The 18223-nt window shown below is 37.4% G+C and overlaps 1 protein-coding gene across 2 annotated transcripts in view; it reads right to left on the minus strand.

Moving 5' to 3' along the window:
• Positions 1-18223, minus strand: part of LOC139119456 (transcription factor Dp-1-like) — a 55232-nt gene that overhangs the window by 14877 nt on the left and 22132 nt on the right. The window contains exons 1-2 of one of the 2 annotated variants that reach the window (XM_070683277.1): positions 8452-8531; positions 5998-6061 (exon numbers count right to left, since the gene is read on the minus strand). In XM_070683277.1, coding sequence (XP_070539378.1) covers positions 5998-6061; positions 8452-8475 — 88 coding nt within the window. In that variant the 5' untranslated portion in view covers positions 8476-8531. Of the gene's footprint in view, positions 1-5997; positions 6062-8451; positions 8532-18223 lie in introns of those variants that run through there. The other variant, XM_070683276.1, reaches the window with a different exon arrangement.

Below are 18223 nucleotides of genomic sequence, written 5' to 3' on the forward strand. Positions count from 1 at the left end.
TAAAAACAATCAGAGTTCTTAATTCTGTTATTAAGGGCAAAGAGCACTTCTAAGCATTCACATCCAGCAAGGATCATCTACGTATAGCTAAATATCAAGGCTGGTATTTTTACTGTATGATTGCATTATCTTGTATCATCTACTGTTTTGTGTCATCTACTATTTTGTTTCATCTACTATTTTGATTCATCTACTATTTTGTATCATCTACTGTTTTACATCAACTACCGTTTTCGTATTACAGTTGGACTTCTGAGAAAATACAAGGCTTGGTTTTCTCTGTAAAATCTCCTCGAGGATAACATTAGCCTAAGGTGTATTTAGTGGAGGAAAGAAATACCCACACATCTGCAATATGCTAAGTGGAGGAAAGAAACAAACATGTGAACTTCTGGTACAGAAAAACACGCTGTCAATTCTATTTCCCTTACAATAGAAATGTAAAATGAGTGGTATCATTGGGAAAAACAGAACAGAATGAGTAGCAATGACAGCAAGGGTTCAAGTTGATGACTTCCAAAGTAATGCGCCTAAACAAATCAATAATGCAGACCTTTATAAGACCAAAATATAGTAACGTGTCACTTGCAGTGGTCTGTTTTTTTTGCATTCATGAACTGATGACATGGCTTGCTGACAAGTCAATTCAAAAACTGTGAGAAAATTAATTAAAATTGATAGATAAAACAATTTTGACGTGCTGATTTGATAACATCAGAGTGTTGGAATAAGGATACTAGTAATCCCTCCAATCTATTGTTTGGAAGTGTATTACAGTGTAGCTATCAAAAGTTTGAGACTCCAGCTTGCAATAAATATTAGTCAAAGTACTTTTGAAAAGGTCAAAGGGCGGAAAAATGCACTGCATAGTAGCCTAAACTGAATCATAGATATTATACTGATACGGGCGTTCACTTTTGAGTAGGAGTTATTCTCTCCGACAAGGGTAGGGTCAGTAGGTGTAATCCAAATACTACATTCAGGCTGCCTACAGCTCTCCTGAAAGTTCCTTGTAAAAGTGATTTGATCTTTATTCTCCATTTCACATGTCTGGCAAAGGTGAAAAGTCTCTATTTTTATAATTCAAAGCAAACATTCGCATTATATACATGTATGACACAAAGATGTTATTTTTGATACTCTATTTCAGAGTGCTGCCATGAATTGAAAAACAAAGAAGCCCCTGGACTTCCGCTGACAGATAAACAAATACCTTTGCAAATCAGAAAACTGTGAAATCTTGGATTTGAAAAATATCTCTGGGGTATTTTCAAAAGCTCCTTTCATACACACTTACAATAATCTCATGTATATGTACTTTTTTGGAAAGGTGATCTCATACCGCTAACCAGGCAAACTGCAGAATGTCCTTTTTCGATTGGAACACAGAATGGTTTCCATGGCAGCACTTATCAATTACCTATGGCTTACCATATTTCGACCGATCAAAATCACTCTTTGATTGACTGGACAAGATCATTATCAAAATCAGTTTTTTACTCCCCACTGATTTAAATCAAATCTCCAAATCTGTTTCACAAATTTCCTTATGTGGTAAATAAAAAAAATTGAAGATCACTGACGATATCGTCACTAAAACTGATAACATGTAGTTGCTGTCCATTAATTTATGGAGTCTCAAAACGAAACGACAGACGAACATCCCATTTTTGTGATACAGCCAACAGTAATATTTGCACAACGATGAGGAAAATAAGAAAACTGCGCATTTCATAGAACTGCAAGAATCAGGCAAATTACGATGGATGAGAAATCTTAGCACATTTGAGACAAGTTGATTTGAATCAAAATTTAAAGCGTTTGCTTTGCATACGTTGGCTTAATGCAACAGGATTGTATTCATTTTGTCAATACAAGATGGCAACATATTTCTACACACTGATTTTCCAACATCCACCATCATGCCATGTGATAGTTGACACCCAATCATTACCAATGACCCAAACATAAGTAACACGATAGAAATTATCAAATGTTTATTTCTTATACGACTAGTAAAAGACATACACACATACTACTCAAAATTTAAGTGGAGTTGGCAATGAATGTGTAATAATAAATGTGTTGGCAATGAATGTGTAATAACCCTGGACTTTGTGACAAAAAGAAATAATTTGAGGGTAGCATAACAATCTAGCTGGATGATTTTTTTGCTGTGCATGCCATAATTTCTTCACCATTTACACTTGTTCTCGTTTAGGCAAACAGTTTTATGATTATGTTAATAATTCATACCAAACAAGACATTTTTTGAAATCTAAAAAAAAACAAGAAGTTGCCATGATGAGTAGTTTCAAATTATTGACATCGCCATGTTAATTTGGTCACATATTCAAGAAATTTTCCTATTTTTCCTATGTAATCATCTGGAAACAAACTTCTCATTGGAATATGATTTTTGCTTATTACACCAAAATTGAACTCTAACCCTGTTTTTTTCCAAGTTGATGTTATTAAGATACAAAGGTCGACTAAAGGCAAGTTAAAGACTCATCTGGGATGGTTGGCAAAGCAGAGATTGTGCAATTTTCCAATGTCAGAAGAGAGCTTCAGAACATGGAAAGATGCTCTGCATGACCCTTTGACCTCAGCACACCAGAACAGCATGACCTTGCATGACCTTTTGACCCCAGAACATCAGGACAGCATGACCCTATCTTTGATGACAAGCATTCCAGGAGGAGGTAAGGCAGCAACCCTTCACCCCTATGTTTTTTGAAAAAAGTCAAACCTGGAGAAAAAGTACTGCATTTGATGATAGTATTATGTTTGATCAATTTTGTTCATCTTCTGAAAAAACGATTTTTCTTCGAACAAATGACAAGCTGGCAGGTCAGACTTATTCTAAAATGCTGTTTTTTGATTTTGCTTGGTAGAAACCATTTAAAGTCTGTTTGAAGTTGATACTGCATCCACACAAGTAACTTTCAAAAACAGTATAATGCTATTTTGGGATACAAATTTGGTTTGTTACATGAACTATTTGTCCCATCCACAGATATATTACTGTGACAAAAGGATTCAAAGTGTAACTTATAGATACTTGTTATTGCAACTGTACAAAAAGCACACATATGGGAAGTACATGTCCCTTGTATACTGGTTTCCACTGCATTCAAGTCAACAACAGCTCTATACTTTTGGCTTGTTAACATCCATGTTGATTAGTCCACAGGCCATTTATTGAACAGAGCCAGAACACAATAATATCAAGTTCCAACATATTGTCAATATTGAATTTACAATAAAGACACCAATTTTCATCCCCAACACTTGTGCAATGTTTTTTCATTTCATCATTGATAATTTTTCCTCATCAACATTTGGTTAATGTCTATTTGAATCAATTTTTTCTATCTATGACAAGTTGCATTTTATTCGTTCTACCACTGTTCCACAAACCTGTTTACCCATAATTCCCTGTACAGAAGTCCACACGGACTAAGACATTGAGTTTGGGCAAAACCATTGTGGTGAAAGGGTAGGAGAACTTTTACAGGGAAAACTGTTTTTCACTTCTAACACAATTCCACAGACAAGTAAACATCAGAAACTATATGAAAAATTTCATTCAAAATTTCGACAGGAAAGTGAAAGGCCGACAGGAAATGGACATGACTCTGAAAATATCTCCAAAGTAATGGTATCACTTGCACAAACATTTCAATGGCATTTACAAACCTCAATTTCAGTAATTTTTGAGGTGTGTTCCATGATTTTAGTTCAGTTTGTAAATTACAAGAATGAATTTCTTGTCCTCCTCTTACAATCGTGTCGATATGCCTCGTCTTCAATTCAGCAATACAGTTTGTATGTGACAGTGTGATGTCCGATGTCTAAGGTGATGACTGAATTTTACTCTGGACAAGAATTCACTTGTCTACTCAATTGGTTTTTGTACGCAATGTGTTGTGTACAGTGTGTGATATTTCCCACAATTCTCTGTGACTTGCACACAATGACATCATTGCACAAAAACAAATGTAATTCCAACGTTAATTTATTGGTGCACTATTATTGAGTTCCAAAAAGTTGGAACTATTGCTGGCAAGCAGTATATTCAATTGTTTGAAAAGTCTCTGTGGTTGCTACAAATTTTGTGATCAGCAACTGAGTAGTCATGAGACACTGTTTACATGTAACGTGCAGATTTCTCCTGTAGTGCCATAATAAACAAATCGATGTTCTTTGCTCGGTCCATACAGGTGCCACTAGGATTCCTTATTTGAAACGAAACATTTCAGATGATCTGCAAGACTATCAGACTGAGTACAGACCTATTTAAAAATTTCAATCTTCTCCTAGCCCAAATGCATATTTTCCAAGATATTAAAATATTGTATTCAGAAAGATACCATTGCAACAGTTATTGACTGATTTGAAAATCACACCATTGTATTTCAGGGCTCAAAATTAACTTTTCCCTGGTAGTCCACTTGGGCTACCATTTTCTGAAGTTGGTAGCCCAGTGACAATGGCTGGTAGGCCATGTATATTTTAGTTTAGGGATTTTTTTTCATTAACCAGACAAGAAAAAGCTAGTTTTCAAGATTCTGCCAATGAAGTGAATTTGTTAGTCATTTGATGTGAATAGTTGCACACCTTAAATATGCGAAGGAAGCTGGTATAATTGACGACAGTGACAGTCAGAAAGTTGGTGACCTATCATTGTATTGACAACCCATTTCATTCTCAAAGTTGCATGTCAAGTTTGATAGTCGTCATGGTAATGACCACCACCTCAGCAGGGCTAAAACAGATCCATGGGCTTTCTGTAGTAGGCAGGAGTTTGTGATTGATACATTTTGATCAAAATGCAATGAAAATATGTTTTCATTGGCCATCATTTTCTGTGCCTGTCATCCAAGTTCATCAGTTGAGATATTGAAACTTTGTTGCAAAGTTCCATCGCATGGTCATCTTTGTAATTTGAATAACAAAGTCATAGTCTGGCCTTTCTGTGTTCAGCTGGGTTTTACTGCATTTAGATCATCCCAAAGAGATGGTCCGGACATGGCTTGCCGAGTACTTACTTTATTTCATGTCCCAGGCTTTGGTAGGCCATGTGGGCTACCATTTCATGGACTTTGCTAGCCCCAAGGAAAAGTTGGTACTCTGTGGATGCGGGACTACCGCTAATTTCAAGCCCTGTATTTGTGTACTGAAGAGATTTATCATGCTTCAAAGTATGGTTTCTGTGTGACCAATCAAACTGAATCATGGGATACTTCACTTGTGATACAATGTAGTTGCTTTACAGAACCAAAAGTATGAGAACCTTATCACAAGTTACAGTATTGACCTTTTATTAGTAATAAGTTCATTTTAAACATAGATGGTAATAATATTCCAGCGCATGCTGTGATGACTTCAACTACCAGTCAGACTAGAGCACAGGCTTGGCAGCTATGATCTGTTTGAAGTTTAGTTCCTGGAAGGACAGACTTTGTAGAAATTGTTTTTCTCTCAAAGTCTTGAAAACTTATAACAATAGTCAGATAATGTAAGTCTGCTGTATTAAGGTATCCTTTTCAAGGATAACCTAATCTCCATAACAACCATTTTTTTTCAACAACTTACACTCCACAGTGAATTTTAGAGACTCCACCAAAGGTTTTCATGGAAAGAGTCCTAGAAGTGGTGACTGTTATTCTGTCTGCCCCGACGCTATATAACAGGATATGTCAGACAAATTTCATATTCAACTGACGACATGGTAATAAACCTCCAGCCATTGGTCAGAGCATTTATTACATTAGAGTCTGCCAACATGTTGCTGGTACAGTCCCTCTCAATGAAAATATCATACATATTTAATGTAAACAATATAAACTTACTGCTCAAAAATGCACATGTAATATCATTTCTCAAAGTGAAATTAAGAATTATCATCACAATTCAACCATGATGACAGATGGGGACTTTTGCATTGCCATTAGCCGTAGAAAGGTTAAAGGGCAAAAGTCAAAGTCTTACCTCTTGGGTTAGTCTGTTCTTTGTTGTAGTCTGTTAGTGTGCCATTTGTGTCTATCAAACCAACCTGAAACAAGCAAACATATACACAAACAAATGAATAAATAAATAAATAATCAATAAATGAATAAAATACATAATAAACATCGGATATAAAATGCAAAATTCACGGGTCAAAATTTAACCCTGTTCCTGCCAATCAGTTGCAATTTCATTGATTATCATGGCAACCATAAGCTGGCATTCAATGACCATTATCCTGCAAAATTCAGGAATTTCTATACATGATAATCTTCAAAGTCTGGTGACACATACAATATTTAGTTGGAGTTTTAGGGGTCTCAAACTGCTTGACTATGTGCTAGTGTGATACTTGTACATGCTTAATACGTGGAAATGAGCATTGGCTCAATACTATCTATTACTGACTTGGTGGAAATGAGCATTGGCTCAATACTATCTATTACTGACTTGGCAGGATAAAGTATTCGAGATGACAGGCCCTGTAAGAAAGGGATTTAATACTCTGAGGTACGAAAATATTCACTATATCAGTCTGTATGGAGAAATCTGATCTACTGTAATATTTCAGTCTAATCTTTAACAGATGGTAACCATGAAACACCATGATAAAGGAAGGAGAAAGAGACTTAAGAATATAAACGATGACCAAATCCAAGATGGCTGACCACAACAGGTACATGTAAATGCAGATCACATCTTTCAGAAGTGCAGAAAAAAATGGGATTTTTAAAAATGGAATTTCATTATGAACAGAATGCTTGTGAGCATATTTGACAGCAGTTTTGTTTCTTTGGAAGCAGTAAAATCACAAACGTCTTTGAAAGTGCTAACACGTGACTTGTATAGTGTGAAAAGATTATACATGGAAGACTGTACATGGATTTGCATCACCTCATTGACCTCTTCAAAATCTATGCTCTTTTGGCTTTGCAAGGCCAACATTACCACAGGCTATGAAATTCCACAAGTCCAATCCCCAACATGATTTCTATTCAAAAAAATTGTCTTGCTACCCTGGCAACTAAGCCCTGCTATTGAAGATACCAACTTTAATGACATGTTGTCAGTGGTAAATTTTCACTCAACATCCTTTTGGATATTTTACTTTGATGCAGACCAATGTACACATTCAACAGTTATGGCAAAGATATAAAACTATATTCTGGATAATCAGGGGGTGGGGTTGTTGCGATTTACTGTGACTAGGCATGTAGTGTAGTTCATGCATGTGGGCCTTTCGTCCTGCTATGAAAATAAACAGCAATTCCTTAACCCTTCACGGACGGACGGACAGCTACGGCTACCCTGGACAAAGCCATGCAAGATTTACATGTCCTGTTGTTTCCAAAGTCAAACCTCTTGTTCTTTCCTTGGTTACGCCCCAGACTTCCCCCTAGATACAGCAGAAAACATGTTTCTCAACAGAGAGGCACACATGTCTCGACATGCTGAAGCCCATTTAATTTCAAACCTTTCTTCTCCTTTTTCGCATAAACATGGGATTTTTTGTACCCAAGTAAATGGCTGGTGTTCAGTCTTATTCATGTACTGGGTTTCTATACGGGTGCTGTTGTAAGACTCCGAGGTTCCCATCAAATAATATCAGCCATGAATACAAATTGAGACTTGCCAAAATATATGAAAGAGTAAAAGCATCATTGAGAATTTGTAATACTACGCCAGAATGGGGTAATGTGAGTTTCCCTGACAACGATGCATCGATGGACTCTGTGTATCAGTTAAATTGCAAATTAAGCTTTGAGAATTACAGTGAGACCGATCAGCATTTCTGCATATGGTCCTTCTAAGGTAAAACCTATCAAATCAGTAATTATCATTTTGTTAGACATAAATTTATGGGTTCAAAACCAGTTTCCTAAGTGTTTTAGTTCGGGCTATTACTCAATGTATCTGGGCTCCATGAGCATTCCAGTAGACTTTGCCTTGACACACCAATTCACAATAACCATTCTGTGAAAATCAATGAACTCATTTCACTGTACTTCCATTCAATCATGTCTCAAACCTTTAACATGTAACACTGCAACAACATATAAGTTTCTTAAAAACAGAGGCTTTAACATTTTTAAACCATGAGACAAATCCAAAACAAACAATAAATAATTTTTTGTAATAAACTTTCTCAGACAAACATGCACCACGCAGACAAATATCAACATACATCATCACACACGTGACATGCAACCATAATTATGAACTAAAGTGCCACTCTAATCAGTCATTAATGAATGTAGCAGGTAGATTAATTTCAGTGTGAAAATGTATTCATCAAGTATGCATGTCTAGTCACAACAATAACTCATTTATCACATAGGAACACAGCCCTTCATTTTTCGATAGTCTGAAATAACTTATGTGAAAAAAATGATATTGTGTGAAAGACAGAAAACACATGAACAAAGGCATAAATACCATCCTTGTGGCTTGTTGATTCATTTGGCAGCCAGCTGATTTCCAGAAGCGAGATGCCAATGTTCCTGAGGGGTACAGGCTGCCCAGAAGAACATGTGTGCTCAATATGGCTGCCTGCAATGCTGCGCTCAGACACTTCAGGCTTTTTTTTCACGGGGATTATATCCTTATTGGAATGTATTTTACACAAGAGTTTTTCATGAAGTGCTGTGCACTAGGGATATCACATACATAAATTGGTAATAACTCACAAGTACCACAACAAAATGTGATTTTCTGGTTTTAGTCAAACAGTAAATAATTTTGGTATGGTTTGATGAGAAAGCTAACTATCGTTAAAATAGGTGAAACGAGACACCACATGGCGACGATGTTATTTGTGTTGATGATATCATTTCAGTGTTTTATTATTGAGAGTCATACAGTAAAATAATACCTATTTTCCTAATATATTATCACAATGAAACATATTTTTGAGATGGAAAATGTGTAAAAAATTCACATTAAAAGAAAGAAAAAAATGCTACATGAAAAAACACACAAAGTCAACTGAACATGATTGAAGTCTTTTGCTTTCACTTTATCCACAGGTATGACAATGAAATCAAGGTGAAATACAGTGTAGATCTCATACCTGTTATATGTAAACATATACAATACAAAGGCATTAAAACACAATTGGATAGCCTTCAACGGACAATTTGATTTGACATTTGACAAGGTGAAAGTTCCAATCTCTCTAATGACATCCTAATAATCCTTGCCCCGAAAAGAAATTGATGTCCATAATTCATGAAGTATGGGGGCGGCCTTTTTGCAAGTAAGACACCATTTGTTCTAATTAAAAGACATACTTTAGAAGTACTGGACATGGGAAAGTTGGTTTAGCATTCTTTCCACAGGAACACACTGCAGAATGTTGTCCAGTTCTGTGACAGAGGTCAACACAAAACAAGGTCACCGTATCATAGATCAAATGATTCTGTTGAAAGAATGGAAGTTTACATGGAAACCACATTCCAATACCTTTTTTAAATTCAGGATAACTTTTCATTTTTCCGGGAGCTTATTTGCAGTGTTTTTGTGATTCAACTTGGTATATTTTTACAAATTTATTGAATACCGTATTTCTATTTATCAATCAAGTGAAACCAAAAGTTGAGGAATTAAAACAGCTAAAGAACAACTGTAATAGTGTTACCAATGAGAGTAAATTTTATTTATTTATTTTTCTCTTGAGTGGAATGTCAGCGGCCATTGTTGAGTCAAGTCTTTTCTGCCACCAGTTTTTATTATTACATTTGATCAAGATAACCATGCCTGTTCGCCTGAATAGCCATCTCCATGACAACAAAATTAGCAGTCCTTACCCAGTGTTTTTCTTGTGGGTGTTACCTACCCAGGTATATTTTGCTAGGGTTGCTCAGTCATACTGGAAGGGGGGGGGGAGTTCCTCACCACATATGAATACAATCACTTCAGGGAACATTAGAAACATTTCCATCCTCCCAAACACTAGTCATAAACAAAAGTCATATTACAATAATAACAATAATGATTTATGTTTAAATGGTAATATTGAGAACTTTGCTCTGAAAAATCTTGCAAAAATGTTGGCAATTTCAGTCATAAAAGGTTCAACCTTTGACGACTGAAATTTCCCACATTTGGTGGACTCAAGTTGAGTCCACCTGGATATTTGATTGGGTCTGTGTGAACTGTCATTTCAAAAGCTCTGTGAGACCTGTTAAATACATACATCACTGATCCCTGAACAATTGCTGCACTGCCAGGTATGGCTTGCAGACCACTGTATGCATGTGTATATAGTCCAAGCTACCACCAAACTATGAACAGATTTGCTTTCCTCAGACACGTTTCTACTCTGCCACCGGTTGCTTCAAATCTAATTAGCTACACATACATACAATCGCAAATTACCACATGAAAACCTAATTAGCGGTTGAAATACTCTCCACAATCACAAATTGACAAAAATTCAATTGAGCAAACAGCGGTAATGAATTAGTTCTGAGAAAAGATTAATTTAAATGATGTAATTAAAAAAAAATAAAGAGACAGGTGACCTTGGATGCAAGGACTCCAAATGCCCATTTTTTCTCAATTGATAGCTTACATAATTGTAATTACATCAATAATTAATCTCTCCACATGACTGGCGTGCTATACAGTCATAATGAAACTCAATTTAAAAAAAAGATGAAGTGAGATTGACTGTTGAAGCAATTATTCTGTGAAAGCAACTGGGGGGGGGGGGGGGGGAATTTTTTTGGTTTTCTTGCAAGCCAATCAGGTTTTTCACTTTGAGTTCATCCATGGTAGATTTTGGTCAGTTGTTTGGTTAAAGTAGGGTGGCAGACTGGTTGACAATGATTCAAATCACTAGTATTGTATCTCAGTTTTTGACAGAAACGGTTAAAACTGCTTTAATCACATTTTCGACATCATTCACGTTAGCACTCATGTTTGTTCAATCGATGTGGAAGCCATCATGATACTGGGAGAGGCTGCTTTGGACCAACAAGACTAGAACCTGTCCAAAGTCTGATGTTGGCCGGTGCTTAAAAATTGAACTGTGACAGACTCAACACCAATACAATTCAGGACTGTGTTGTCCGGCGGATTAACTTGCATATGGGGCAAACAATGTGAAGAATTTGGTGAAATAATGGTAGTATTTGACTGAGAAACATGAATAAAACTTAAACTTACCACCACCATGAACAAACTTCACTAAAAAAACCCTGCCTGCACAGCAATAAAACGAGACATTTCCAAATGGAAGCCCCAAAAATGCAAATATTTACCAGCACAGTGCATTTTATAATTCAACAGTTCATTCACAACGACTGCCAGCATTTTACTTGTGCTAGAATCAATAACAAACCAACCTGAGCTCAAACATTCTTTCATTCATTGCACAGCCTCCACCAAAGTAGCTATCAATAACTATTATAGGACCTGATGAAATCAATACAAGCTTTTTTCTTCTTCTTTCTACTGGTCAAAGAATTGAGGCTTGTGTGTTTTAATTTGATTTCAAAGATAGGTCATCTCTTAGTAAGTTGCATTTGAAGTATACAGTAAATTCCTTGTACGTCTCTGACTTTTTAGCAATGACCCATGTTAACAAAAACACTGATAATAATTCCAAACACTTCACTGCATCCTTGCAAACAACCAGGCAAACCTGCCTCTGCGCTTGGCCTTGAAAACTTTGCTTTTGTAACTTGTTTATTTCTGTCATCTTAACAAACCTGCACCTGCACTTGACCAAGAAAACTTTGCTTTTGTGAACTGAGCATCTTTGTCAAACCAGATATGAACTGAAAATGCTCACGTGTTTCATAATATTGCATTTATGTGCAAGTTTGAACCTTTGCTACATGCTTTGCTACATTTAAAGTGTTATGATCAACACAATGAATTTCACCACAGATCAATTCTAAAGGTCATTAAGTATTCAAATATGTAATTAGCTGAAATAAAAATAATTAATTTCTTTGAGTACTGTCATTGTATCACAATATAGCATGTGTAATTACCTTTGGTCAAGTCCTTCAAGCTCTATATGCCAAACCGTGAAAGCTTGTTAGCTATTTATGCAAATTATGAATTAGCTGACATGAAAATGCAAAATGACTTTCAATACTGTTATAACCTGGTATAATGATCAATGTACACAGCATGTTTCGCCAAATTTTATCAAGTAAATGCCAGTATATATCCCTAATTTGGAAGGTTCATTAAATATGCATATTGGGAATTGGCTGAAAAAAATGTCAAATGACTTTCAATAATCTTGTATCATAGTATCTTTAATGTACATAGCAAGTTTTGCCAACTTTGGTCAAGTCAAAACAGATAAATATCGCTAATAAATGCGGGATATCGGACCGCAGGCGGGCGAAGATTGCATTATAAGCGCGCCAACCCAAACTCACTGCATGGACATCACATTTACGAAATCGAAGTCCAAAGTCAACTACGTCATTGTTAGAATAAGAGAGGTTTTCCATCACACGGGAGCATACCACCACAAATTTTGCACAGATGGCGTTGCACTGGCATTGAAAAAGGGTGCATGGGAGCATGGGAACGCGGGCAGTTTCCCTCGCTATGGGTAGGAAATGCATTGAGCAAGACACACTTCCGGGTTCGCAAAAAAAACGAGGATCCCATTTACGGGGCGCTCAAATATAACTATTTGCTGTGATACATAGCAGAGGCGTATATGTTTGTGATGCTGAGAATAACATCAGTAAATAAATGACGGGTTTTAAAAGTTGACGTTTTTTGCGATGAAACAGACTTCTGAAGGTAGCTCGCTTGGGGAACACGTCATCCCGGCCGCTGTCCGCTTTGACACACTGGTTTTGGTCGGCCCCAGGTACCCAAGTCACTTCGACCCCGTCACACTTTTGCCTACATATCCACGGAGACGATTCAACATGTTCCACAACAAAGCCAAGACAAAAATTGAAAATATCAATAAAATGGCTTCACAAAGGCTGAAATACACGATACTCGATGAAGTATGAAGTTTATGAAATGAAATCAAAATTGACAACACAAGTGTTTGTCTCGGGTAATACCACTTGAAGTTGAACTATTCTTGACCGCGGAGAGTGGTAGACGTCACTTTCACCTCACGCACGCGAGTGAGGTGAAATGGGATTTGACTTCACAGGACAATGAACAATGCAGAAATTATGTGACAAAGTACAGAACTTAGTGTTTATCATTGACATGATGTTGAAACTTTGAATACTGCTGTAAATGTTGAAAAATCCACACTTCAATATTTTGTTCTCTCGGCAGTGTGACGCAAAAATGACGTAAAAATCCGCCAGTTCCCGGATGTCCGCGGTCAAGAATTCTACAGACTGTTTTTTCCATACAGTGCAGTATTTGTCAGTGACAAATTAATCTTTGCAATACATTTTTTTGCGATGAGCTGGAAATTTGATTAATATCGAGTTAATGTACATAAATATTCCGTTATTTACTGGGACACGTTTATTTTCTCGATCCGCTATCTGCGGACTACGTGCTGAAGTACATTGACTGTTCATGTCAACGATCGTTTCTCCCTCTGCAGAGTTTCTGTATCCCGTTCAACAACGCTGTACCTCGATCACACGATAGTGACGCTATGTAGCTGTGCAGTATTGAAACTTATCATAAAATGGCCACCTCGTCTAACAGTAACACGTATTGTCGGGATTATCGTACGGAAAAAAGACTGCAAAAGTAAGACTTATGAATCTTCATCAGAATTGAACACATCATGATTGTACACGAGTATCAACCGTGAATGCACGTTGAGCTCGGCAGTTACACAAGCATGGTACGCTACATGCATAGCCCTACGAGTATGGCGACAGTGTCCGGCTTTGGCTACGCCGGGGGCTACGCCGCCTACCGGAGGTGGGAGGCGGCGTAGCCAAAGCCGGACACTCTCGCCATACTCGTAGGGCTAGCTACATGCACTGCCGCGATGCCGATCGTATGCATTCCAAGGCCTATCCCGGAATTTGTTTCACAAACAACCTCAAAGGAGAGCAAACATACTTCTATGGACAATGACGAATACGTTTCTTGGCGAAGCAAAATCAAAACAGTGCAGAAGTACATGAAGTAGGTCATGGCCTTGGACTCTGTGCACGAACCTGATTGGACACTTCAATACCTTTGACCCAAAGTTATTATTCATCAGCACTTCCATGCCATGAGGCTAGGTAGAGAACGTATTAGCCCTGCGTACGATGCTGTGTGTTCCGCTGCAGCTAATAGCCCCGCTCACCACAGCCCTGCAAAGACCCGTACGTAGAATTGGTGACTTCAAATCCATTTTTGACTTGACGTAAAAAGCCAAATTACTGCCGAAATTCAGCGTTCTTGGGCCCAAGTCGTATCCCTGCCTACCTCAGCTACTCGATCGCTTCCAAAATGCCAGTCTTTTATTCTTTTTTCGTAAATAACCGTCGATGTCGGCAACTCTCTCGCTAGCCCTGCGTACGTACGCAGTGTACGCTGTGTGTTAGGAACGCACACAGGGAATGCACAGCGTACACTGCGTACGTACGCAGGGCTAGCGAGAGAGTTGCCGACATCGACGGTTATTTACGAAAAAAGAATAAAAGACTGGCATTTTTGGAAGCGATCGAGTAGCTGAGGTAGGCAGGGATACGACTTGGGCCCAAGAACGCTGAATTTCGGCAGTAATTTGGCTTTTTACGTCAAGTCAAAAAATGGATTTGAAGTCACCAACTCTACGTACGGGTCTTTGCAGGGCTGTGGTGAGCGGGGCTATTAGCTGTAGCGGAACACACAGCATCGTACGCAGGGCTAAGAACGTATGTACTCATTTCTGGCGATCGAGCAGCGAGGGAAACAATCAATTACCAAGGATAAAGCTAATTTGCTAAACGATATTTTATCTTGAATAGTGAGTTGAATGAGTAATAAAATATCATATTTTAATGTTCAATACGAGGTTGAAACACGGAGGGACCGTGGTTGAAACCAGTGCTATCCAGCTGTAGCCAACCTGGACAAGCACATTTCACAGCGCCCTCAAACAGTCGATTGTTTTCACTTGTCATACGCGGCGTAACAGAAAAATTAAAACTTTCATAACTTCATTAATATCCAAGCCACGCCCACCAAAACCTTTTCAGTTCTAGCCATTTGAATTCTGAAGATGTCTACCAAATTTGACTGAAATACGTTCAGCCGTTTTGAGAAAATGGACCAACAGACAGACAGACAGACAGACAGACAGACAGACAGACAGACAGACAGACAGACAGACATCGCTGCGACATATGCTCACGTGTTCACACCGTGAGCAAATAAACTGATGAAACAAAACTGCATTTATTTCTGTTACCTACCTACAATCTGGTGAAAGGCAGTTTTTCTCACTGGCTACAGCCAAACTCATCTAAAATTATGCTCATATAATACCAACTGGTATACCACTTCCAAACAATCATACTTTACAGCTTGCTTAACTTGTGTGATCATTACAGCAACATGCTTCAAATTTCAGTAGACTACTTTTACATGTAAGGGCACTAGCCGCTGTAACAACACACCTTGACATCAAATGCAACTAGACAGAAGCATAACTGGTCAAACACACGACAAATGACACTTACAAAATGGACTTAAAAATGGAAATGTTTGAAAAATACAATGTACCAATATGAAGTACACCAATGCTGCAAGCAAACAATAAGTAGACTGAACTTAAAAGAAGACTGCAATTTGTCGGCCATCTGATGATGAAATCTCCATTCACCTTTGAACTGAATACGTTGTTATACAGCTTCACAAAAGACTATCCAGGAGCTACAGGGCCAGTAGTTGTAACATTTGATGATTTTTTGAGATATCTAGCATGTAGCTTGTCAACTCAGCCTGTACATGCAAAGACTGCATTGTTATTGTTGACAAGTGAATTATGGTCCGGATGAGTTGTACACAATAATGGTGCATATATACTTGTATAGATGCTGTGTTGACAAGCTCAATAGTTGGTATTCCAACAAGCTCTGGCAAGTTTAACAAGAAACTGTGGTTGATATTTAAGACAAAAATTATGGAAAAATCAAATTTTGAAGCTAATACAACACACATGGAACTGATGACAGGACATCACAGAATTTCTGCCATTTTCATCCAGTCAAGGAACATTGGTCCTGGTTGTTACAGTAAGATATGTCAATTTAAAATCCAAAAGCAGCCTAGATTAAAATATTATCAGGAACTTTGATCTCGTCTTGTTTTTTTATCATGGTTTCCATCAATGCCAGTCTTTGTGTTTGCACAGCAGCAGGAAAATTCAGCGTTGAACAACAATGAAAGTCACAATCTGATAAAATCACGTCCTAACCAATTTTGTCTGCCAGCACCAACAGTATCCATAGGAGACCATTTTATTACACCTGTAAACTGCTTCATTTCTCTTTTCTGGTCACTTAAACTCAAATTACAGGCTGCTTGCTGTTAACAACTAACACTCTTTCATCAATGGTTCAATTCAAAGGTTCAGCTACCCCACTGAAAAATACTACGGTCAAATCACAATAAGAAAGGAGTTAGGGATGGCTGTTCCTAGGAGACTGCCAGCAGGGTTCTAGACCTTGAGGGGCCATCACTTCACACTGATCTTGACATTGCTTCATTTGCCTGAGTAACTTACTGAAAGGAATTGTATGTACATGATGAAAATAAATAATATGATGAATACAAAGATATCCCATAAAACAGGGTCATCCTGAACATTTGACGGCAAAATTGATTTTTCAATTTTACCGCTACAATCCCCTTTCTCCCTCCCATTACAGCTGACAAATTTACGTCGATCCTGCCCAGTTCATATGTCACTGTATTTTCAACATTGGAGGACAGAAGCTTGCATAATTAACACATTTTTGAATGGTTCACCTTCTTAAATTGTGTTTCCAATGACCAGCTAAAAATGAGTCAGACTGTAGAGTTAATGAACATAAAGACAGATATCAATCTTTTTGCTTTATCATCTTTTCAATTTTACACATGAAAAAGTTGATCTAATTTCTTTGTGGTGATGGGGAAGTGAGGAACCAGCCAATCAGACAGCTTTCATTTGTAATTATTGGTAGACACTAATTGTAATTTCCTTAGATTCCTTTTCTTTACTTTGAAAATTAGCAAAATTGATTGAATACAAATATCTCAAGCAGTAGTCACCCAATCATTCTTTATAGAGTGTTTTCAGGTGGCTGTAAAATCCTGTCCTGATCTCAGGAACAAATGATGTCAAAAATGTGAGAAATAGAATACAATTAAATTTATGATGTGTGCCCTTTACATGGAAAGTGTAAATTGTATTCGGCTGTGTTTTGTTACATATTCAGATCACACAAAATTTACAATGCAGAGTATTAAATAGTTTGGATATGGCAACAAAGAGGCCCAACCGATTGCTATGAACTCCATTTTATGTACCTCATCAGGAATAGCAAAGAGGCAGCTGAGGTCACCACATCCTCTGAAGAGCAAATTACCAACAACCACAAGGGAGCTGTTGACCTCTGACCTTTTCATTTTCTAGGCCTGACCACAACATGGAGTGTTCATGCTGTATCAACATGACCAGACAAAGGGTTCACACCGAGAGATTTCTCCACTTCCAATTTCAACCCCTTACATCCCTGTTTAGATGCACTTGAATCATTCCTCCTTAATAGATTATTGAACATGAGCAATAAGGTCAAAAGGCTTTCACTAACTTTCATAATTTGTGCACAGTTCACAGACCATTTTGAATAGAATGTCACCTGTCTATTAAGGACACCTCCATACTAAGACACTTTCTCACTGCATCTTTACCTTGAAAACCATACATTATTTTCATTTAAAGTATGGATTCCTAAAAATCATCAATTTTTGACATTCCCCCCAACACTTAAAGAGTGTGCACTTTCCATTGAGCAGTAATAGTGAAACATTGTCTACGTCTGTTATTTGCCTTTATGAAGAAGTAGAAACCAAAATTTGCATATTTCCTGAAGAGAAGGTAGCCTATACACGGTTGACTGTCACTCTAATTGAACCTTGAAATTTAGCTGAATGCAATGTTAACTTTGCTTTGAACAATGAAAATTACTATTGCTTGACAGTTCAGCTGTCTGCAAGTATATTAACAGTCACTTAAAACACAGCCCTATTTTTCACCTTAGTCAATCAAAATGGCATT

Source organism: Ptychodera flava, chromosome 19 (genome assembly GCF_041260155.1).
Source record: "Ptychodera flava strain L36383 chromosome 19, AS_Pfla_20210202, whole genome shotgun sequence".
NCBI lineage: Eukaryota > Metazoa > Hemichordata > Enteropneusta > Ptychoderidae > Ptychodera > Ptychodera flava.